This window comes from Lissotriton vulgaris, chromosome 3_1 (genome assembly GCF_964263255.1).
Source record: "Lissotriton vulgaris chromosome 3_1, aLisVul1.2, whole genome shotgun sequence".
NCBI lineage: Eukaryota > Metazoa > Chordata > Amphibia > Caudata > Salamandridae > Lissotriton > Lissotriton vulgaris.
In genome coordinates, this window is record NC_141689.1 from 2,098,407,753 (window position 1) to 2,098,432,047 (window position 24,295).

At 49.0% G+C, this 24,295-nt stretch overlaps 1 protein-coding gene across 2 annotated transcripts in view; it reads right to left on the reverse strand.

Moving 5' to 3' along the window:
* The window catches only part of FIP1L1 (factor interacting with PAPOLA and CPSF1), a 604,847-nt gene that overhangs the window by 377,242 nt on the left and 203,310 nt on the right, over nt 1-24,295 (reverse strand). For both annotated transcript variants that reach the window (XM_086962650.1, XM_086962648.1), the window contains exon 6: nt 11,872-11,979. In XM_086962650.1, the coding sequence (XP_086818776.1) occupies nt 11,872-11,979 (108 nt within the window). The remainder of the gene's footprint in view (nt 1-11,871; nt 11,980-24,295) is intronic.

Here is a 24,295-nt window from a genome sequence, read left to right on the forward strand (position 1 = left end):
CTCGGCGCGGTTCCTCTTACTGACGGGAGCCGCGCTGAGGAGAAGGAGCCGCGCCGGAGCCTCGCCTTGCCGCCTCCACCCAGACGCCCGTTTTTCGGGCTGTATTGCCACAATTATATTGTATTACGCCCCGACGGGTCTGTATCGGTGGATTACCGCGTTAAACGCCTACGGGCTGTATCACGGCACCATAGCGGTTTTCACCGCGTTTAAACAAAACGTTGCCCAAAGCAAAGTTTTGGCCTCATATAGTAAGCCTTACTGTAAGCGCGCAGGGGGGGGGGGGGGGGGGGGGCGCGGAGTGGACCCGGTCCTTTTGTGAGGGTCTGCGTGCTTGGAGGCGGTGCTGCCTCGATAGGTCTGGTTCCCAGCCCGACTTACCTGCTAGCCTCTGGCTGGTCCATATCCAGGTACTGCGATTACCTGTGTGCCCCGTGCCCACCCTTTTCTTGTTTTGAGCAGGGTAGTTAGTGATGGCAGAGGGGTACTACGTAGAGGAAGAGGAATCTCATCAATATCTAAATGATGATGATTTCTACGATGCTGTTGATAGTTCCATTTATCGGTGCGTGCAGGAGATAGTGGGTCCCATGGAGGACAGGCTCTCGGCGCGCATTGTAGAAGAGTGCGCGAAGCTAGGACCAGCGCATTTGGGGACCTTTGGAGGCAACTCCGCGTCCTCAGAGGAGGTACCTCCTGCGCCTAAGAAAGCTTGTAGGGACGGGGCTACTGGGGGCCCGCAGGGTGTAGACAGGGGTGCCTTCGAGCGCCTGCGGGACGCTTTTTTGGCAAAGGCAACCGATCCTACCCCTGCGTCGACCCCGACCCCTGGACCTTCAGGGCAGACTGGGACAGCCCCTCCCTCCCCGGGAGGGATCTCCCCGGCGGACACGGACGACGAGTCGGTGTGCTCATGGCGGCCGTCCAGCTCTGTGGCGGAGTTACCGCAGGATAGTTCAGGCATGCTGGACCCAGACGAAATTGTGCATCCGCGGTCGGCGGCCTGGGTTCCTGGGGACAAGGACGCGAAGTTTGTGGCAGCACGCCTCCCCAAGCCACTGGAAAAGGAGGCACGGAGTTGCCTAAGGGGAGAATGTCCGCGTCCTGCCCTGGAGGGAAAAGTCGCCATGACACCCGAGTTGCATGGCAAGATGGCCACATTGATGGCGAAGTTCGTCAAGGACCCCCGTAAGGGGATTGACCGTTCCTGGCGCTTCTGCCAGGATAAACTGCTAGACGCCATAGGCCCCATAACACTAATCCTGGATATGGCCGAGGAGGCCAAAGTTTCTGGCGCTCCCATATCCCCAGACGTGCTATCGAGTTCGGCGCAGAGGGTGGTCATATTCTTGGGAAACGCCAACTGCGCCTTCTCGACCGAAACGTCGCAGGTCTCTGCTGATTAAATTAGACCCCAAGTTAGGAGACTTAGCATCTTCGGAGGCGGGCGCTGTAGCGCAGGGCGGCTTGTTTAGTGATCCATTCATCAAGGAGTTGGGCAAGTTAGTCAATACTTTTACCTCCCTAGACAAGGCCCAGTCCAGCATAAAAAGGGTATTCCAACAACGTTTTTCCCCGAGGGGGCGGTTGCGGTAGGGGCCACGCGACCGGCCGTGGCGATCAAAATTTACCCAACAGAGGGCAAGGCTCCGGCAGAGGCCAGTACAACACGTCTGCAAATTACACCAACTTTTATCCGACGAGAGGCCAGTGCTTCAGAGGGCGCGGCGGCGGCTTCCGGAACGACGCCGGTGGTAACAGTTCCCATGGTAAGTGAGATACCTGCGAGTCAGGTACAAATTCTGGGACGGCTGGCGGGTTTTCCGGATGCTTGGGCAGCGATCACAGCAGACGCATGGGTTCTGCAGACAGTGCGGGGTGTCCGCATAGAGTTTTACGATCAGCCCTGCCAGCTAAGGGTGCCAAACCCTATCGTTTTTACGCAGGCGGATGCAACGAATAGTTTCATACCTGTCGGTGTAGTTTTGCAGCTTGAAGATCTTTCTGGATTCACTATGCTGTGCATATTCCGCGGTCTTGTGGTTGGGTCCGGATTCGTAGTCTTTTCTTTTTTTTTTTTTTGTAGCCCTTGTGGGCGTCGGCGTCACACCTCCTCGGTGCACTTCCAGTGACGTCGGCATGCTTCCTGCCGGAAGCTCCCACTCTTGGGCGCCATCTTCGGATTCTTTTTTCCCGTGTTTCTCTCGTTTCCGAAGCAATGGCAATGTTCTATTTAAGGTGAGAATTTTTTACCGCTTTGTCCTTTAAAGTCTCTTACTTCTCTCCCTTCTTTCTTTTTTTTTTTTTGCCCACCTCTTCTCTCTCCAGCCTCATCTTTCTGGCGGAGGTGGGTGGGTTCGCTAGTGAATCCAGAAAGATCTTCAAGCTGCAAAACTACACCGACAGGTAAGAAACTATTCGTTTTGCAGCGTGAATCTTTCTGGATTCACTATGCTGTGCATAGATTTCGTAGCGGTTTCTCACTTCCGTGGTGGCTGGGTGGAAGATGAGCTCTGGTTTCTGAATATATGCTGGAGCACCCTTTGTCCGACTTGTGCTTCCTTGTTCATCTGAACATCCACGCAATAGTGCTTCGTGAATGTGTGCACCGAAGCCCATGTTGCCGCTAGGCATATGTCTTGTATGGGTGTATTGGCCAGGAAGGCTATTGTAGCCCCCTTCTTCCTAGTGGAGTGGGCGCGTGCCCCCTCTGCCAGTTCTTCTCCTGCCCTTTTGTGGCAGAGCTGGATTGTTTGCGCGATCCATCGCGCAATAGTGTTTTTAGTGACTGCTTTGCCCATGTGACTGTTGGCGAACGACACAAAGAACTGTTTCGTTTTCCTGTGTCCTTTTGTCCTTTCGATGTAATGCATGACCGCCCTTCTGGCATCCAGGGTATGCAGAGCCCGCTCTGCGCTAGTGGTTGGTTTTTGGAAAAAACTCGGTATCTGAATGGACTGGTTCATGTGGAACCTGGACACCACCTTCGGCATGAAATGTGGGTCGGTCCTCATCACCACCCTGTCATTGTGTATTTGTAAGTAGGGCTCCTGTAGCGTTAACGCTTGCAGTTCGCTCACTCTGCGTAAGGATGTAATTGCAACCAGGAAAGCAGTTTTCATAGTTAGCATCTTCAAAGAGGCCTTGTGAAGTGGCTCGAAGGGCTCCTTCATGAGTTCCGTCAGGACCACGTTTAAGTTCCATGCCGGTGGTGGCACCCGCTTGGGTGGTGCAATCCTTTTTGCTCCTTCGAGGAACCTCTTTACCACCTGTGATGTGAAGAAGCTTCTGCCCATCTCACCCCTAGTGTATGCCACTATAGCCGCCAGGTTAACTCTCAACGAGGACGAGCTGAGCTTTTTGTCCAGCAAGTGTGTCAGGTATTTCAGTACCGTGGAGTCCCTCTTCATTTTATTGTGAAGTCTCTCCCTCCTGCACCACATCGTGAACCTTTTCCACTTTGCGACATAGCACTTCCTTGTGCTGGGCCTCCGTGCCTCCCGAAGAACCCTGAGTGTGCTCTCTGGCAGTTTCAAGTGTGCGAATTCGATGTCCTCAGGAGCCATGCTACTAGGCTCATGCTCTCCGGTTCTGGGTGCAGCACCTCTCCGTTCTGCATGGAGAGCAGGTCCTTTCTCCTGCTGAATCTGTGGGGCGCACACTGCGCCATCTCCATGATCTGCGAGTACCAAGTCTGCCTCGCCCACTGCGGCGCGACCAGTATCAGGGTCATGGTGCTCGCCCTGCACTTGGCCAGCACTCTGTGAATCAGCGGTATCGGGGGAAAAGCGTATGCAAATTTCCCGGACTAATCTATCCATAGGGCATTCCCAAGGGACCCTTCTTCGTGTTGTCTGGATGCGAAGTTTCGGCATTTCGCATTCTGGCGTGTTGCAAACAGGTCCACTGATGGTGTCCCCCACCTGTTGAACAGCCTCCTCGTCTCCTGAGCATTGAGTTCCCACTCGTGGGATGCCGAGGTCTGTCTGCTCAGCCAGTCTGCTTGAATGTTCTCCTTGCCTGGTAGGTGTATGGCTATCAGGTCTATCTGGAGAGGGATGGCCCACCTCCATATCTCCTGTGCCAGCGTCGAAAGCGTCGACGACTGTGTTCCACCCTGTTTGTTGACGTAGAACATCGCCGTGGTGTTGTCTGTCTGTAGCAACACCCTCTGCCTGTACAGTCTTGTCTGGAAGGCTTTCAGTGCCAGGAAGATTGTCTTTAATTCTAGGTAATTGATGTGCTTTGTTGCATCTGCTGGCGTCCACAGGCCCCTCACTTTGAGTTCCTCCATGTGAGCGCCCCATCCCTTCAGGGATGCGTCCGTGGTGATGGTCACTGTCGGAGTTGGAAGTGTAAGTGGCTGCCCCCTTGTTATGTTCTCCAGGGTCCACCATGCCATCTCCTTCTGCACTGCGTGCGTCACTACCACAAGATCCTCCCAACCATTGTTCCTGCAGCCATTCTTGCATGGGTCTCATGTGGAGCCGCACATTCGGCACTAGGTGGATGCATGATGCCATCATTCCCATGATCTTGCTCGCAGTCCTCACTGTCCGAGCTTGCCCCTTCCGGTATAGGCGAGTCTCCTTGACCAGTGCCCTCGCTCTCTTTTCGCTGGGGAAGACCTTGCCCTGTACGGTGTTGATCTGTGCCCCCAGGAAGATCTTCACTTGCTCCGGCTCCATTGATGATTTCTTCCAATGCACGGAGAACTCCAAGTGTATGAGTGTCCTTGTCACTGTATGCGCATGTTGCTTGCACTTGTGGTACGAGCTTGCTTTTACTAGCCAGTCGTCGAGGTAAGGGTATACGTGTATCCCCTGTCTTCGTAAGTGCGCTGCGACTGCCGCGAGGCACTTTGTGAATACCCTCGGTGCTGATTTTAGTCCGAAGGCCAGGGTTGTGAACTGGTAGTGGCCTCCTCCGATAGCGAACCTGAGCATATGCTTGTGTTTGTCGTTCATCGGTATGTGTAAGTAGGCGTCCTTGAGGTCTATTGTGACCATGAAGTCTCCGACCTGCAACTGTGGCAGCACCTCCTGCAAGGAGGTCATTTTGAACTTTTGTGTTTTTATGAATTTGTTGAGGAACCTCAGGTCTAGGATGGGTCTCATTTTGTCGTCGACCTTTGGTACTAGGAAGTACGTTGAGTATATTCCCTTGTTCCTCTCGCTGAAGGGAACTCTTTCTATGGCCTTTTTTTGTAGAAGTTCTTGCACTTCTTCCTGAAGTCTCGCCAGCTGTTCTTTTGCTGGTGGCTTCCCCCTTGGTTTTCTGTTTGTTGGCTTTTTCTCCAACTCCAAGCAGTATCCGAATTGAATGATGTTTAGGATCCATTTGTCTGATGTTATTTCTCTCCATTCCTGGAGATAGAACTTTAGTCTTCCTCCCACTGGTGTCATGTGGTCGTAGGTCATTAGATTGTCCAGACCCCTTTCTACACGGTGCCCCCTGGGATCTTTTCTGTGGTCGGGCACCCGGGGGAGTGTGAAGTCACTTCGAGGCGGGCTGCTGGCCCCCTCTTCTATTCTGGCCACGTCCATTTCTCCCTCGAAAGGACTGACCCCTTGGTTGGTATTGCCAGGACTGCTTGTGGTGACCTTGCTGAGCCTGCGAGTCTGCCTGGTGCGTCTGCTGGAAGGCCTGGTGCGATGTACCTGGCTGGATTCCACCTCTTCCGCCGGGCCTCCGCGCCGGGGTGCCTCTTCTGTTGCCTCTGAACTGCAAGGCCCCCATGGATCTAGCAGTCTCGTTATCCTTTTTGAGTTGGCATAGTTTGTCGTCAACCGTTGCACCGAAAAGTGTTTCGCCGTTGAACGGTGTGTTCAGGATACTGTGTTGCACCTCGGGTTTGAACCCTGAGATCCTAAGCCAGGCGTGTCTCCTCTCCGTGACACCCATCATCATTAGCCTGCTGGCGGTGTCTGCTCCGTCCAGGGCCGTCTTAAGGCAAGAATTTGCCGCGTTCTTCCCTTCTACCAATTTTTCGGCCTTCTGCCTGGCCTCTTGGGGTAGGTCCTTCACCAAGTGCCCCAGTCCCTCCATGATTTGGTACACGTGCCTTTTTAGCAGGGCGTTGGAATTAGCCATGCGCCAGTGGGTCGCAGCATTTCGCTCGATCCTTCTTCCCACCAGATCCATCCTCTTGCTCTCCTTATCCGGCGGTGGGCCCGAGGTAGTAGATACGCTCGCCCTCTTCCTAGCTGTGGCCGTGATAATGGAGTCAGCGGAGACCTCGCCTCGAATGTAGGCCGGGTCCTTCGAGGAGTGCTTGTATTTTTTCTCTGTTCTTGGAGTTACTGCCTTGCATGTAGCGGGCTCCTTGAACGCTTCCTTTCCCTGCGCCAAGACGCTCTCGAGCATTGGGAGGAACTGGCTTCTTGTTTGCGTTGGGAGCAAAGTCTCTAGCAGGAAGTCTGCTTTCTGCTTTTCCTTGTCGAGTTTCAACCTGAACGCAGTCGCGGCAGATTGTATCGCCGAGTTGTATGCCCCGATGTCGTCGGGCGGCGAGGGTCTCGAGGGGTACGAGTCGACTGCCTCCTCCGGGCTCTCTGTGTCGACGTCTAGGTAGTCCTCCTCGCGTGGATCAGAGGTGACCGACTCGTCGTCCACTCTACTGCTCTCTTCGCCCTCGTAGCTGTAATCCTCGTAGGGATTCTCTTCAGCTTCCCGGTCGTCGACCATCTCGTCGCTAGGCACATGGTCGTCGACATGTTCCTCTTCCTCCACGACCAGATCTAGCACGTCGTGCTTGGTCTTGAGTGCGTTCACGATTCCACACATCTCGGCGGCGACCTCCTTCCTTCGCTGCAAGAGGCTCGCCATCTCGGCTTCCAGCCGGCGTCTCTTCCTTTCTACCTCTGCCGCGTTCTCGGCTTCGGAACGTTCGGCTCCTCTCTTCGGCGCCTGGCTCGCCGTCGAGATCTTCGGCGTCGACGGCTTGGACGCCGAACTGGGCTTCGGGTCCTTGGACGTTGCCGAGGCTTTAGGGTCTTTCTCCCTCGACGTCGATCGGTCCTTTTCGGCGACGATCTTTGACGCTTTCTGCTGGTCAACAGCCTTCGGCGCCAGGGACTCCTTCTCTGAGGATCCGCCGGGCCTGCTTGTGGTCGCGGACGACAGATGTCGCTGCGTCGGCGCCTTCGGGCTCTTGGCCTCGAGCTTTCGAGACTCAGGGTCTCTGGTGTTCTTATGGGACGTTGAGTCTCCTAACTTATCAGGTGTCTTCTTGTAATCGGTCTCTACGACCGTGTAGCCGTCGTCTTCTGCGGCAGCGTTGTCCTCCTCCTCCGAGGACATCCCCAGCTCGTACAGCGATGGTGTCGGGGATTTTCCTCCGAGGGCGGCGTGTGCTACCCTCTGTCTCTTCCTCACTCGGAGGGTCTTCTGGGCGAAGACGGCGCAGGCGTTGCAGTCCTCGCTTCTGTGTTCTACCGGTAGGCAGAGGTTGCAAACCAGGTGCTGGTCTTTCTGTGCGTACTTGTGTCTGCAGTTCGGGCAGAACTTGAACGGCGTGTTGTCCATCCTCGTGCGGTCAGGCCTCACTGAGCGCGTGGACGTCGACGATCGTCGAAGTTCCCGAGGTTTTCACCTTCTCTCCTCTTCGTCAGTGTCCTGCGAAGTCTTCTCTGGTCTTCTTCTTCCAATATCTTCTCCAACTTCCAGTCTTTTCAGTACTTTCTCCAAAAATGTCTGGAGCCCAAACGGGAACGATCCAGACCCGACCGCGGAAAAAAGAATCTGAAGATGGCGCCCAAGAGTGGGAGCTTCCGCAGGAAGCATGCCGACGTCACCGGAAATGCACCGAGGAGGTGTGACGCCGACGCCCACAAGGGCTACAAAAAAAAAAAAAAAAAAAAAAACCAAAGAAAAAGACTACGAATCCGGACCCAACCACAAGACCGCGGAATATGCACAGCATAGTGAATCCAGAAAGATTCACGCTGCAAAAGTTTAATCGACGAGGAGGTCTCGGAGTTATTACGCAAAGGGGCCATCTGCCGGACAACACGGCACCCCATGGGTTCCTCAGCAACGTCTTCCTGGTGGAAAAGACGGACGGAGGACAGAGGCCTGTAATCAACCTCAGAGATTTCAACGGGTGGTCGGTGTACCACCATTTCAAGATGGAAGGTATCCATCTGCTCCGGGACGTTTTGCTTCCGAACGACTGGATGGTCCGGCTTGACCTCAAAGATGCATACCTAGTGGTACCCATTCATCCTCCCCACCGTTGGTTCCTTCAATTTATTTGGAAGAATCAAGTCTTCGAATTCACCGCCCTTCCGTTCGGGCTTTCATCGGCCCCTTGGTGCTTCACCAAACTGCTGCACCCGGCGGTGGAGGCCCTTCGATGTCAGGGAATCCGAATGGTAGTCTACTTGGACCACATCCTTCTGATGAATCAGTGCCCAAACAAGTTGGTTCTCCAGCTCAATCGAACCATTTCCTTGTGGCAAGGACTCGGGTTCATCATCAACGAGGACAAGTCGGTCTTTTCACCATCACAGACTATGGTATTCTTAGGTTTCGTAGTGGATTCCATGCAGGCCTCGCTCAGCCTCCCCTCACCGAAGATAGCCAAGATCCGTCATGTACTAAAACAGACTATTGCAAAGTCTCACACCTCCCTGCGGCAGATTGCCAGAGTGGTGGGACTCCTGTCCTCCTCCATTCAGTCAATCTTCCAGGGGCCCCTGCATTATCGAGCCCTACAACGCCTCAAGGCACATCACCTCAGAAAGGGTTTGTCCTACGACCAGTTGGTCCCTCTGTCACAGGAGGTAAAAGGAGAGATGGCTTGGTGGCTCTCCCACATGGAGGCGTGGAACGGCCGAGCAATTTTCGGGTCAGTTCTGGATTTGGTCATCGAATCAGACGCCACCAGATCCAGCTGGGGCGTCCGCTGCGGGGATTTCTCTACAGGCGGCGTTTGGTCGTCCGAGGAACAAAAGCTCCACATCAACTGTTTGGAGCTGTTGGCGGGATCCTTTGCGATCCGCTGTTGGACCAAAGACTTACGGATGGACAACGTCTCGGCGGTTCGTTATGTGAACCATCTGGGCGGTCTGCGGTCCCGAGCACTAGCAGATCTGGCGAAGGATTTTTGGGATTATTGTCTATCCCGTCGAGTCTCGGTGACGGCGGAATACCTTCCGGGCCAGGACAACCAAGTTGCAGACTGGCATTCGAGGTATCTGCGGGATTCCAGCCTTTGGAAACTGGACACCCAAGTGTTCCAGTGGTTGAACAGTCTGTGGGGTCCGTTCTCGGTGGACCTGTTTGCATCCCGCCTGGATTTCCGGCTGCGGAGATTTTACAGTTGGAGACCGGATCCGCTGGCGGAAGCCACGGATGCATTCCTCCAGGATTGGAGTCGAGGAAAGCCCTATGCGTTCCCCCCTTTCTCGATGGTGCTGAGGACAGCGGCTCAGCTCCGCCGCCAGAAGGCGAATGTGGTTTTGGTGACACCTTTTTGGAGATCTCAAGTTTGGTTTCCGGTTCTTCTGGAACTTTCCTGGGATTCTCCAATCCTACTCCCTCATCTTCTCAGTCCGAACGGGGATCCACACCATCTCATAATGCAGGATTCTCTCCGCCTCATGGCATGGCGGCTTTCCGGAGACGTTGGTCGCTCCCAGGCCTTTCGGAGTCGGCTCAGACCCTTTTGTCTAAAGCCTGGGCCGGCAGTACTACAAAGAGGTACCGGTCCGCTTGGACCAGGTGGGTTCGTTGGTGTATTCGACAAAACCTGGATCCCCTGGTCGCAGGAGTTGTTCCCATCTTGAATTTCCTGGCGGACCTGGCAGCGGAAGGCTTGGCGTATCGCACCATCAATGCGATACGGTCAGCAATTTCGGCGGCTCATGAGCCTGTGTATGGAGCCCCGGTGGGAGAACATCCTTTTGTTTGTAAGCTCCTAAGGGGAGTGAGGCTGTCTTTGCCCCTAGAACCACGTTATTCAGTCCTGTGGGACGTGAACTTTGTCTTTCCCAGCAACACAACAGTATCTATCCCTGAAGGAGTTGTCCGCAAAATTGGCTATGCTCCTGTGTTTGGTGTCGTGTCATAGGGTTTCGGATGTAATGGCCCTGGACATCTCAGCGAGAATTTTTTCACCGGAAGGAGTGACATTTACAGTGGGTCGTCGCACGAAGTCTGCGACGAGATCGATCTCCTATCCAGCATTTGCGGATGTACCCAAGCTCTGTGTGGTTCAGTGCCTTAAGACATTTGAGGATGTCACTCTTGAACTTCGCCCTCCGGGTGAAAGGCAGTTGCTCATAGCCTTGCGTAAACCGCACAAGGCGGTATCTTCCCCCACCATAGCCAGAAGGGTGCGGTGGGTTTGACAAGAAGCTGGCATTGACACTAAAATGTTTGGCGCACATTCGGCTAGGGGGGCCATGGCCTCGAAGGCTTTCTCGTTGGGTGCGCGATTGGAGGATTTGATGCGTGCGGCGGACTGGTCCTCGGATTCCACCTTTAAAAGTTTTTATTTTAAACCAGTGGTGGATATAGCGCATTTGGTGGTAAGTAAGCTTTAAACGAGCATAATCTGAAGCCTCCGGTCCGGACATAGAATCGAAATTTGCCTAGCTTTGTAACAGTAAGTTTCAATTCTATTAAGGACACGGAGGGGAGGATTATCCCTCCCGGTCCTTCGGAGGAGATCCCACCCATATGGCTGTAAGTAAACTGTTTATTCTTTCATGATTGTTGATGGTGTAACTGCATTCTTCATTTGCGGAAAGTTGATGATTGATGTTGCTATTTGTCCAATTTTGGCTTTGCGACGCTTATGTTGTTGTTGTTTATCCCGCTAGGTAATGAGGGTTCGAAGCAGGACCATTGATGTTTTGGCGCGAAGGAAGGGGACACAAGATGGACCCCCTATCTTCGTGCGATGGACACTGTGAAAGGACTATTGTTGTAGAGTTATTCATGGACTTGATGGGATTTGTAGTTTTTCTTCATGGATTTTGATGATACATGTTATTAATCTCTTTGTTTGGAGATTATACAGTCATTTTTTTCCGAATTTCAGTGCTTTTCTGGCAGCTGTGTTTTGTAATTGTAATAAACAGCAAAGAAGGAAAAGCATAATCCTCGCCTCCGTGTCCTTAATAGAATTGAAACTTACCGTTACAAAGCTAGGCAAATTTCGATTCTACTCCTGATTAGGAGAATGCTTCTGATCCAAATCGCTTAAAATCAAATCTGCATCTAGTGAGCATGCAGCAGCGCACTGTGGGCTTACGGTTAATGTCGTTATGAGACATACGTACTGCACCTATGGTGAATGCACAAAAGCAAAATGATACATTTTTAAAATGCTGTACCCTCACCCACTCACCAGCGGGTGTAATGATGTATAGCAGGTAAATCTAGAATAGGACCACACTGCAAAATATTGCTAATTCTTCACAGCTTGTTATCCAGCTAAAGATACATCTTTTTATTAAACAACATTTCATGTTAAGCAGTTTCCTAGTCCTTATGATGTTTCACATCAGCTTCTTAATCACTCAATGTCACCACTTCCCTCTCTCCTGCCCCTCTCAACTAACCAAGCTCCCTTAAATATTTTTGATACTTTTTCCCGGTAAAACTAAATCATACAATCTTACACCATCTTCTCTTAAAGCGCACCTGTTTTTTTTTTCACAGGTTAACTTTTTCTTCACTCCCTAAACTGACAGCACTATGATCACTTTTCGACTTAAACAAATTGTCTGATTTGTTTGCCAATTAACTGGCCAGGAACAAAGTTATGATCAAAATATTAAGCGAGTCAAGAAATAATTGGAAAAATCATTCTCAAACTGATAAAAGATTTGTGATATTTTGCTAGGGAAAACAAATTACCTGGTTTTCTCCAGGGCTTGTCCTCAAAAGAATCCAAGTCCACCTCCACTAGTGGTACCCCATTAATACTTCCTGGTGCTTCAAGATCAACACCTTTTACTTTCCCTCCTGTATGAAAAAAAACAAAGGTGAAAATTACACATGCAAATTTTTTTTAATCTTCATTTGTGCAATTTGTGTGCATAAATACTTAATGAAATATCCCAAAGAATGTTCTTTTACAGAGAAAGAACTTCATCCTTCTAAAGTGATTCAGACACCAAAATGCATTTGAGCAGTTTAACACTATAGCTATGTAACACAGTTTAAGAGACAAATAATTAGTACATTTCATAGTGTGACTTTGTAACATAGCACAAGATTTAACACACCATTACATAACAAATGGATGCAAAACAAACCAAGCATTCGGTGATGGGCTAGAGAAGTGCCAATTTTCTTCTATATAACACAATATCTAATTTTATTAAGAAAAGTGACAAAGAGAAAAACAAGGTACCTTTACATATGTGCAACGAGCACCAGTTAAATGCGACCTAGCACGAGAAGTAACGTGCCAAGGCTAATTTTAACCTTAATACACCTTCTTAACTTACCTTAGACGGCTCGAAGAGCAGTTCATGCTCATCAGCTGTTGCCCTAGTGCTGCCTCAATCCCGGTAGCAACTAAGGTCTAGTTATTGGTTCAGTTGGTAATTCCCTCAATGACAATGTTGATGTTACAGTTGTTGTGGGATACAAGTTATTTAAGTCAAGCCCTGCCTTATATTGACGCTCCAGTCACCATTCTAACCCCGTGTTTATTCACTTGGGGAGAACAAGGGTACACTACTATGTTTACTTGAATCACACTTCCCTCATGAGTACCCGGGGTAAATATAAGTTGGGCACAATGAGTAAACACCATAAAATACAGGGCCAATTAAAGAAACAGAGCGCATATAAGCTTACCTTCAAGAGATTCATCACATTTTGGGTGAGGGAGGCAGACTTTGATGTACCGCCTTTGCCCGAGAGGGATGGGGGGGGGGGGGGGGGGGGGGGGGGATGTCCGGGCATGCAGTTTACTAAAGAGGAGGATTGACTCGGACTGACAATTGGTCCTCGTTAAGGGTCAACTAGATGGGAGTCCCCGGGTCTTCATTAGCATATATTCAAGGAACACAGATAAGCCTTTCTCCAAACATCATCTCTGAAACTAGCAGAGCGTGGAAGACATACCATGGCTGCTCATAGCAGATTTTAATAGAGCAATAAATATAGCCCTGGAGTGGTCCTATTCCTCCCCTTCCCGGTTTACCAGTGGTCCAAAACGAGTGTGCCCTGCCTTCTGGCTCCATTCCTGGGACCCTAGGCATATCCGTAATGGACATCATAGGGAACACTCCTACGATGCAGCCTCCCCACAAACTTCACATTAGATTGGATTGTATGCTCTGGAAGACTTCAGCCACACAATTACCATGCCACATACCTAGCACAGACATTTCCCAATCACAACCCCTTGAAGATAGAGCTGACCTGGGTCAGGATCACTACTCCCAAACCATTCTAATGCAAGCAGCTGCTGCGGCTAGAGGATACAGTATTCAGAGAAATCATTAAGTAATCAAATGCCCATTGTTTCGCAGAAAACGAGAGCTTGGTCTTAACCCCATTTCTGGAATGGAAGGCCTTTAAGGTCACAATCAGAGGCTGTAGCATTAAATAACAAGTTACTTATCTTTAATAACAATATTTGGTAGAAACTATTTAGCTGCAAATTCCTTACCTCTGAATATAGCCCAGGCGTCAGAGTATTTCCAGACATTTTCAAGCAGTACCCATGCTCACCGGTATTTGTCATTTGGTTCAGCGTCATCAGCCATGCCAGATGTTACGTGTGCAGTACTTACATAGGTGCCAACCCTGAGCCATGAAGAATGCGGACATACACCAGTAGTCTGTATTACTAATGCCAGCAGAAGGAAGACCCTAATTACTCCATTTGCAGAGTGGTGAGAATAGGAGGGTCACTAAGAAATATGTGGCTAGAAAGTCTCTCTATCAAATAAGGCGTTACCAAAGGTTAGTAACTTGTTCATTTGAAAGAGATTTCTAACCGCAGAGTTCTCATCTTAGAATAGATACCAAAGCAATACCTTCTCAAAGGTGGGTCTGCGAACAGGTTAAACCTAAAAGTACTGGAAGAGCGAGTGCGCAAAGCAAACGTCACTACGGACCTGACCATCTAGGCAGTAGTGCTTGATTAACTTGTGCAAAGACACTCACGCTGCTGCCTGAGATTTCCAGGACAGTGACTCGGCGAGCTAACGTAGTGGTCTTACCCTTAGCTCTGGTAGAACGAGTATGCAATGGCAAATGCATACCAGATCTTTATGCAGAGCGCAATCCATAGTGAGTTGGTCCATTCCTACACTGCCTTCCCTTTCTTAGCTCCAACATAGCCTAAAGTCGAATGTCCGCCCGGAACTCTCTGCAATCAATGTTCAACGACAAAGCTCCTTTTGGGTTCAGACGGTGGAGTCTCTCCTCTTCTTTAGAAGCATGAAGCAAAGAAAAAAGCAAGATGATGGTTTGGCCTACATGAAAGGGTGTCACAACCTTCAGGAGGGAGGATGCTCAGGTCCTCAGAACCAGCTTGCTTAGGTAAAAGGTGTTATAAGAAGGTTGTACAGAGAGGGCCTCTAGTTCACTGACCCTCCTGGCCAATGCTATGGCCACTAGAAAGGCAGGTCTGATAGTTAGCAAGTGAAGTGGGCAATGATATAAAGGCTCAAAGGGAGCAAACATAATGAAGGTAAGAACCAGATTAAGATCCCACTGGGAATGAGGAATAGCCTGGGTTGAAACGTGTTGTAATCCTTTCAGAAACCTTATCACAATGGGCGACTTAAACAAAGAAGGTTAGTCCGGAAACCGCAGGAATGCCGAAATGACAGACATATAATCTTTAACAGTGCCCAGAGCGGGGTAATGTTTCTCGATGCATACTATGCCACAAATGTGTCCAAACAGCAGGAGTGTACAGTCTTGGTAGAAGGGTGCATGGCTGCTAGAATATCACGAATTGCAGGAGGAAGTTTAAAAGCTGTCAAATGTCACTGCACAATCTCCACACATGAAGATGGAGGGTGTGCATGTCTGGGTTCAGAACGTTCTTTTGCTGCCACAAAAGATCCTCCCACAATGGTAGCCTGATCAGAGCAACGATGCTCATATTCAGAAGCTTTGGATACCAAACTCTTGTGCCCAATTCAGAGCCACAAGAAAGAATTGGGCCCAGTCATTCCTGATCTTCTTGAGAACTCGGGCAGGAGTGGTATAGGTGGAAAACCGTACAAGAGGCCGGAATTCTACTCCAGAGGAAAAGCATCTCCAAGCAGGAACAGTCTTGGAAACACCAGCGTGGAAAACTGCTGACATTGCATGCATCGGAGGCAAACAGATCTAACCAAGTGTTGGAAAGTAGGATCTGCTTTATTGGTCATCCCCAATTTTCTGCAGGTGTTATTCTGTTTTTCTGACTAATCAGACCGAGATCCTGCTACTCAGGACCCCACCCCACTGTTATCTCTCCCTAAATTGGACTATGGTAAGTATGTTGTTACCTTCCTAATTGGCTACTGGTGTACCCTTCTAAGTCCCTAGTATATGGTACTAAGGTACCCAGGGCATAGGTACATCAGGGGGTCTCCCATGGGCTGCAGCATGTATTATGCCACCCAGGAGAGACCACTCAAACTGTAACTACATGCCTGCCATTGCAGCCAGTGTGAGCTGGTGCTAGCACCACTCACCACAGATATAAGTTTCCTTATATCGGAGGTCACTGCACTTAAAACCTATAGGTCACCTCTAAGATAAGCATCTCAATCCTGTAGGCAGGGTGCTTGGTTTTAAGTGTGAGGGTGCCCCGCAGGAGATTGACACCACCTACAAACCCAGGAGTCTATTCTCCAGGCTTTGTAAGTGTGGTGAGCCATTTTATACATAGAGTGGACATCAAGTCAAAATACAAGATGTCTAGCCATATATTGGCTGCACTGAAACCGGTAATGTTTGGTATCAAACATGTTGGAATCCTACCCCAGCACGGATTGCAATGTTGGATGTAGGCTCTCATGTAGTAAGGGGCTCCCTTAGGGTGCCCCCCCATGCCCCTATATTCACAGTGCCAGCCTTTCAGGGTCTAACAGCAAGCTAGTGCTGCTGTTGACCACAGACACTATTCTGCCCTCCTGCTGCTGAGCCATAATCGAGCAGAGGAAGGCAGAATAGGCTTCCTGTTGCAGAGCAGTTACCACCTCCCAGACAGGACTTCGTGTATTGGGCTGGGGTGGCGGCGCTTGCCAGCGCCTCCAGACTGCTTTGAAGGGCATATTTGGTGCCCTCCTTGCATACTCCAGTAGGAACCAGTTCAGGAAGCCTTTGGTGAAACTGGACAAAGGACATTAAAGTATCATCCCCTCCCCTGGAAGAGCTCCCTGAATCGTCCCAACCCTTTCCTTAGGGTACTTCATGACTTACCTGTGGGAGGCTCCTTACATTCATCATGGGACAAGATTCAGATCCGAAATCACTTAGTCTTCAACCGTCTGGACACTTTGGACTTTGCTGCACTTCGCTTTGGGAACCAAGACTGCAACTGGGAAGACTCCTGCTGATCCTGCTCTTGTCGTCCTGCCATTCTTCTGTGTCGTCTGTGCTTGTGCTCCATACAGGTTCTTCTACAGGCCTGTGGACATCCAATACACCCGAAGGAATCTCCCTTGGCGTGAAGAAGTCACTCCCTTGTACCTGCAGGCACAGCAACAAAGCTGACCGGCTGCTGTTCCTGAACTTCAGGTTGGCTGTGGACCGTCCACAGCACTGAATCACTTGTTCCATAATGGACAACATGCTTTGGGGGGGCCTCTGGGACTTAGGACAAGCATCAGCTCTTGTCTTGCTGGATTTATCCGTGGCTTTGAACACGATTGACCATAATTATTGGCTGATCATGTGGAAGCCGTTGGACTACAGAATTAAGCCTTATAGTGGTTCAAATATTTTTTGGACAACTGCACCCAAACTGTACATCTTGGCCCTTTTAAAGCCACTGCAGTATAAATGAAATTTACTCCTGGTCCTCCCTGACCCCCTCCCCACCGCCCCACCTTTTTAACCTACACATCAGGCCTCTAAGTAACTAGGGAACAAAGATTGTACTCTGTATAACTATGAAAATGTAAATGTATTGGCATTTATATAGCGCACTACTTACCCGTAGGGTCCCAAGGCGCTTCGACCGCTGCAAAACCCTTCCTGGCTTCCCTGAGAGATGGTCCCTTAATGGGTATCTCCAGGGTGAGACCAGGCATCCCCGGCGGTCTGGTGGGGCCGTTAGTGAAGATGAGGCAAGCTAATGCCCAGAGTTGCCGAGTGTGATCGCTGATCAGAGTGGGCACCGAGGCGAGAGAATTATCGAGTCCGCTGACCCTGGTCCAGAAACCTGCCGCGCCGGGAATCGAACCCTGGTCCCGGGCCGTCCTCTGCTCTCGGGTCTGCCGCCTCTAACCAGTGAGCCACACTACTTCAACTATGCGGACTACTCACAAATCTGATTTAGTCTGGATGGCTTAGTTGCCTCCCAGGAAAACATTCAAAACACTGAGGTGTCTCTGAGAATGGATGGCTAATAACTTAAACTCAATACAGATAAAGCAGAAATAGTGATTCTAAACAATAAAACCGGTTTGTGGAATCATCTGTGCTAGCCTACCGAGATGGGTGCTGTTCCTGCTTCACGCCAAAAGCCATGGAGCCATTATTGCAGACCAATTATCTTTGAAACCCCAAATTGGAGCAATATTTTCTACACACAAAGATTTTTTTTAAATTGCTACATTTCTCACTCTGGTTGTGCTAAAAACCGTAATCGACATTAGTCATTTCCAGATTAGACTAGCTAACATACATATATTGGCCTCTCAAAACTTTTGAACTTCAGTCCTTTCAGAACCAAGCAGCCAAACTGATTTACAACCTGCCAAATACTCCTCAAACTTCACCTCCTCTCTTAAGAAACCTCCACTGTTTGCCTCAGGGTCAGAGAATCAATTTTAAAATGTGTTGCCTTATCTTTAAAGCACTCCAAGGTGAGTGTGCCGGATTTATAATAAAAAAAGATTAGTAAGTATACTCTTGCTCTGAAACTTTGCTCTTCAACATCTAATCTTCTTACGATTCACAGATACTGACAGAAAGGTGCAGCCTAATGTGGCTTCTCGTTTCAAGCTCCCTCCATCTGGAATTCTCTACCATCTTTTTCACATTCACCAACTAACTTTGCTTCCTTTACAAAATATTTAAAGACCTGGCTTTTAAGCAAGCCCATTAGTGCCTCGGTCTGTGTTTTGCCTGATTTGCACTTCACCGTGCCAAGAAGCCATTGGTGATCGCACGCTTTATATAACAGTGGCAGAGTCACTACTAACCGGATCAGTTACTAGTAACGATCTGTGGGAAAGAGGCCTACATTGGTTGTCAGGAGCCCACGGACGTGCGCTGTATGACCTGAAGAACCGGCTCATTTACTAGCCCACTATTTAACCGGAAAGTCAAAGAAAGTGAAGTTGGACTCTGTACTTCAGTCATCAGGGGTGTGCTTCCTTTAATGAACTGGACATCATTGACCAACCACAGTATCACCAAGGTCACATCATAGCGTATCCAACATTTTGTTGGGTTTCTGGAATTACATAGCATACTTAACAAGTTGGCTGCTTCAAAGTACGACTTTGGTACGAGTACCTAGCCTGCATACCTCAGTAACTGTACATTTGTTTTCGCAAGATGCCGATTGTCTTTTAGAAAAAGACTCAAGACATCCAAGCATTTCCCTAAAAACAACAATGGCCACATGCGCTTAATGATACATTGTTTTCGTGGACTAGAAAAAAGATATAAAAACGTTTGGAGTTGATCCTCTTGCTCAGAGGGGTCCATGGCCTTCTCATTGTATCTGTGCTTCACATTTTGAAGAGGGCTATTTTACTAAAGAATTATCAAAGTCAGTCTCTTTTCTTTACGCCAAGTACAGACTGGTCATGGCACTTTGGCATGTTTTTATAAAAAGCCCATGCTTACAATCCTTGTCCCTCTGTTACATTCTAAGCAAATTTGTTCACCTTTGACTGCCCAGTGTTCATACCTACTTCTATGTTGCTAGTTTTTTTTTTTTTTTTTACTAGCTGATTTCAAATTAAGAAATCTATTGTTTGGAACATGAACTAATGTACCTTTTATTATTTTATACTTGATATAAATGTTATTGCTGAATTCTAACTTGATGATGCTGTGTTTTACATGTTGCTACATAACATTTTAACTGAGAAAAGTAATTTGAACGTGCTATTTTAAGTGCTACATAGTGTAGTTTGTGCTTCTAAGGCAATCCACCTCTCAAGTAAGCCTGGATTGCGCGAACTCGCTACACTAAAGGAATCAAACACTAAAATGAAGTATTGAGGGACTTCAAATGGAGTGCATTAATACTGTGGCATAGTAAACAACTGTAGCCCAACCATCTATTGCCACGTAAGTTCTCAATATTCCAGGAAGCCCCCTTCACGGCCAATGACAAACTGGGCATTTTTCTGTACTGTGAGTCAGGCAAATAATTACACAAATTACAAACAAAATAATTACACAAATAATTACTTTTGTGTAATTATTTGCCCGAACAACTTTCACTGATCTCTTATTATTATTGAATGGGCACGTAAGAGAGAATGTGGACTTAGTCACAGGTGTGAAGAAAAAAACAAGGAACAATCAGTTAAAAATCGCTCCACTATGAAAAAATGCACACAAAAAATGGAACGTAATGAAAAAAGCGATGAGGAAAAAGTGGGGCTAAGAGATAAAAATTGTTCAGAGCTCCACAATTCTGCCAAGACATGAAGTGGTAAACAAATTAGGCCAATTGCCAATACAGAGCACTAATGGTCACTGGAGTAACAACTTGGATTAATGTGGCAGTGATACTTTTTCATCCGAAAGCTGCTTCCAATCAAACGCCATTCACCTTCCTTATTAATTATGTACTCTATTGTAAAAGAATTTGAATTTTTTTGAGTCTGCAATGATGTGCAGGAAAAAAAGTTCTCTGGATAAAAGGTTTTCTCATAAAAATGGCATCAACAAACGGTTTGATGTGCCAACGTCATTATCTACCCAGCTTTCAAGAACATGCAGAGCTAAATCGATTTTTTTTTTTTACCATAGTGTTGCCATGTTTCAAAGTAGCCCATTTTCCCCATTGTTTTTGTGCTTTCAACCTACTTCCAGTTTATGGTGCAAACCTGTGTGAAACTCATGGGTGATTACAGGAAAGCTATGCATTTATAGATGAAATCCCGAATTCAGCAAGGTTACATGTGTAGATCCCTCACGGTTCCCCACAGAAACTAACTGTTGAAGTAAAGAAGTATTGAAAACAAGTAAGAAACAAGCATTTACAATGCAATGGTTTCGCCTTTGGAAAAGTAAGAGCTATTGGCATTGTAAATGACAAAATGTGTATTTATGTGTTGGTTTTGAAAACAGGTAAATAAATGGCATTGTCATTTACATTGCCATTAGCTTAATCTTTCGCAAATGTGAGACCTATTGTACCCTACGGACAAGCTCAGCAGACAGCAATTAGTACCACACACACCCAGAGCCAGAGCCAGCCACACACACACCCACCCAGAGCCAGCCACACACACACCCACCCAGAGCCAGCCACACACACACACCCACCCACCCAGAGCCAGCCACACACACACCCACCCAGAGCCAGCCACACACACACACACACACCCACCCAGAGCCAGCCACACACACACACACACACACACACCCACCCAGAGCCAGCCACACACACACACACCCACCCAGAGCCAGCCACACACACACACACACACACACACCCAGAGCCAGCCACAAACACCCAGAGCCAGCCACACACACACAGAGCCAGCCTCACACACACACACACACACACAGAGCCACACACACAGCCACACACACACAGAGCCACACACACACAGAGCCACACACACACAGAGCCACACACACACACAGAGCCACACACACACACACAGAGCCACACACACACACACAGAGCCACACACACACACAGAGCCACACACACACACACACACAGAGCCACACACACACACAGAGCCACACACACACACACAGAGCCACACACACAGAGCCACACACACAGAGCCACACACACACACAGAGCCACACACACACAGAGCCACACACACACAGAGCCACACACACACAGAGCCACACACACACAGAGCCACACACACACACAGAGCCACACACACACACAGAGCCACACACACGCACACAGAGCCACACACAGAGCCTGCCATAGTGTACGAGCTATTACGCCTGCAGAACGCAATGTGGTCTGCCTGTATCTTGCTGCCTATATCTTGTCTGACTTTTTTTTAACCTTCACATATTTTGTGTGCTATGAAAATCGAGAATTTAGCTGAGCAATTAGCATTTCGGTCACTTTAAGGTGGCAACAGGGCACCCTCGCTCTGTCCCATCAGCCCAGCCACTTCTAGAAAGTTATCCCAAGTATTTTTATTTCCTGCACCCCTGTTGCGCCGCCCCTGGCACCCTCGGGTCTCCGCACCTTCCAGAAAGGTCGAGCTGCATGTCAACAAACACACGTCCCAGGCCTGCCAGTCCGACCAATGCTTTGCCCCTGGACGCCTTTAAATCTATATTTGTGCATCAACAGGCCCCAGCACGGCGCCACTGCACGAGCACCGACCCTCGGAGCAGATTCTGCCTGTGCACCCCAGTGCCGCACTTTTATCCACCTCGGAAGGATGAAAGGCTGTGCTGACTGCAAGCTAAAGACCAACCCCTCACTCATCAGAGAAAATGGTCCTCACACTGACATTTAAAGGGGGACCCATCTGGAAGTGCCAGGCTGCCAGAAAAACGAGTCCAACACAGGGTATTGTTTCTTATTTCATTCCAGCTCATTCCTCCACCCTACACTTCCTCTCTTTCTAGCTCACCTTGGCAGGTGCTCAAAGTGGACAGGGGCACCTCTAACGATTGGAAGGGGTTCGAAGGATAGAGATCCTTGCAGAAAGGCTGCTCATGGGGCATGCTGAGTGAGTACTGTAAGAATATTCCACAGGGCGGCGCTACAACTGTGATGCTGTAGGCAATTCACAGCCAGGTCTTAATGTTCATAAAAACATTACCAAAGGGTAGAACAACAAACAAGGATCATAGACCGAGTGATTACACAACTGCAGACGGGATCTGCACTTTAGTTTTTTGGGCATCGCATCATAAGTCAAAACCCTCGAGCATGGGCCTGTGCGCCCTCCTCTGCACCCATGTACGCAGGCTGCACTGGCATGGCCCTTACGGTGCTGTGTTGGTTTTCAATAAATAAGTGCACTCTCCACACAAATGAATGGACAAAGATGGCAGACGCTAGAGTGTAATGTCCTCATCAGAAGCCTATGGCGTCACTCTAGAGGGAGGGGCCAGATAGGGCCTCTGCCCAGCTCGGTTTGTCCTGGCTCCCCATTGTGCCCCACCTCCTCAGCTGCAACATGTACCAGGAGGAGCCCCAGAAAAACGCAAACAGATGATGCACCATGTCCAATACAACAATTTGTCTGCTGCCTTTCACTGCAAAGCAGCGTTTGCTTAAAGTCTTTAAACTTGACTTGGTATGTCAGTTCATATCCACCACTTTTATCTGTGGCCCAATGTGTGCCACCCCCTAAAATTCACTTTGAGACGTCACTACTGCGCTCAGGCAGAAAATCCGCTCCACGAAAGCATGTGCTTTGTAAAGAAGAGATGCAAAACCGCGTTCTGCTAAGAGATTTGCACGACAGGTAATGATACTTTTTATAAGCAATGAGGGCAGGCATCGCTTTCTATATGTCGGCGCCGTGCTGCTGCAGGTCGCTGATCACTTGAGGTGAAAGCCCCACACGACACGTGACCATCAAGCTAACAGACACCCAGCGCGAGGCCATATTTATGTACACTGCGAAAGTGCTCACACAGAGAAATAAACAAATGTGCGAAAACAGGTTTAGTCACTTTGAAAGCTTAAAGATGCTGTTTACCTTACCAGAGTACACAGACTAATGGCGGCTTGCAACCCCGAATGAAGTTCACATTCCATTGGGTTTGCAAGGAAAAAATCTGTAGGGTGACACTCACCACCCATGATAAATATTTGAAAGGAAAGCAAAACGTTCCTCTCGAATTGGCAGCAATCTCCAAAGGAAGTACTGGGGTTTAACGAGGTCTCTGGATTTGCCATCAGCTGTCGCCAACGGCAACCAGTTTTCAAGGGTGATGAGATCTTGGTGCAAATCCCCAGTATTTGGGGGCATGGCACGGAATCCAGAATGCTGCTGCCTTCTAAATGAAGGAAGGAACAGAATCTCTGCTCACAAAGTGGAATTTTTTAAGACGAATGAAGAATCCAATTAAAACGCACTTGTGGAAGAAAGGAGCAGATGCACAAACTGCTGCCTTCAGCACTTTGAGAGCGTGCGAGGCAGGGCGGCATGGGGTTTAAACTGCTTAAAGCATTCCAAGGTCCTCCTTGTGAGGGCTGATGGATAGTCAAGATATTACGAGAATGCCAAAAGATAGCATTGGAGAATTGGAATTGCACAATGTTTGTTTATTTTAGTCGACACGTAAAAAACACAAGACGAATGGATTGAGAGGGTAGATCGAACAAGCATTAAGCACGGGCACACGGACGGGGGGGGGGGCGGGAAGGCTAACGAAGAGCAATGGGTCGCCTAGAGTAAGGAGACAAATACAACAACAAACAAGCATTAAGCACGGGCACATGGACAGCGGGAGGGGGGGGGTCGGGAACGGGCAAACTGACAGCGGGAGGGGGGCGGGTTAACGGCACGAACATAATGTCCTGACCTGTACAAACAAGCTACTGCCCGGCCGCCATCTTCAGAGAAACGACGAGAACAAACCTGGACGACCAAAAAAAGAAAACCCCGCCCACCGCCACATGACGTGAGCAGAAAGCCTAAAATTCTCGGGAACGCCCCCGAATCTGCTCCGCAATTGACGGACAGATCTCTGTTCCAATGGCTAGCCTCCATTTATGGAGCTAGCCAATGGAACAGAGGGCGGATTCCCAAGCCACATACTCTAGACAAGAGATTTCGCAGCTTTCGGCCAGTCGAAACCTAAAAACTGCCATTTGTGACAACGATTTCATCTGTGACTTTGTCACTATGACAGATTTACAAAAGCAGACTACCATTACGTTCTCTAGACCCTTTTAGTTGTGGGGATATACAGGGTTTGTAGGTTCTCCAAGAACCTGAGGTGCCTCGAG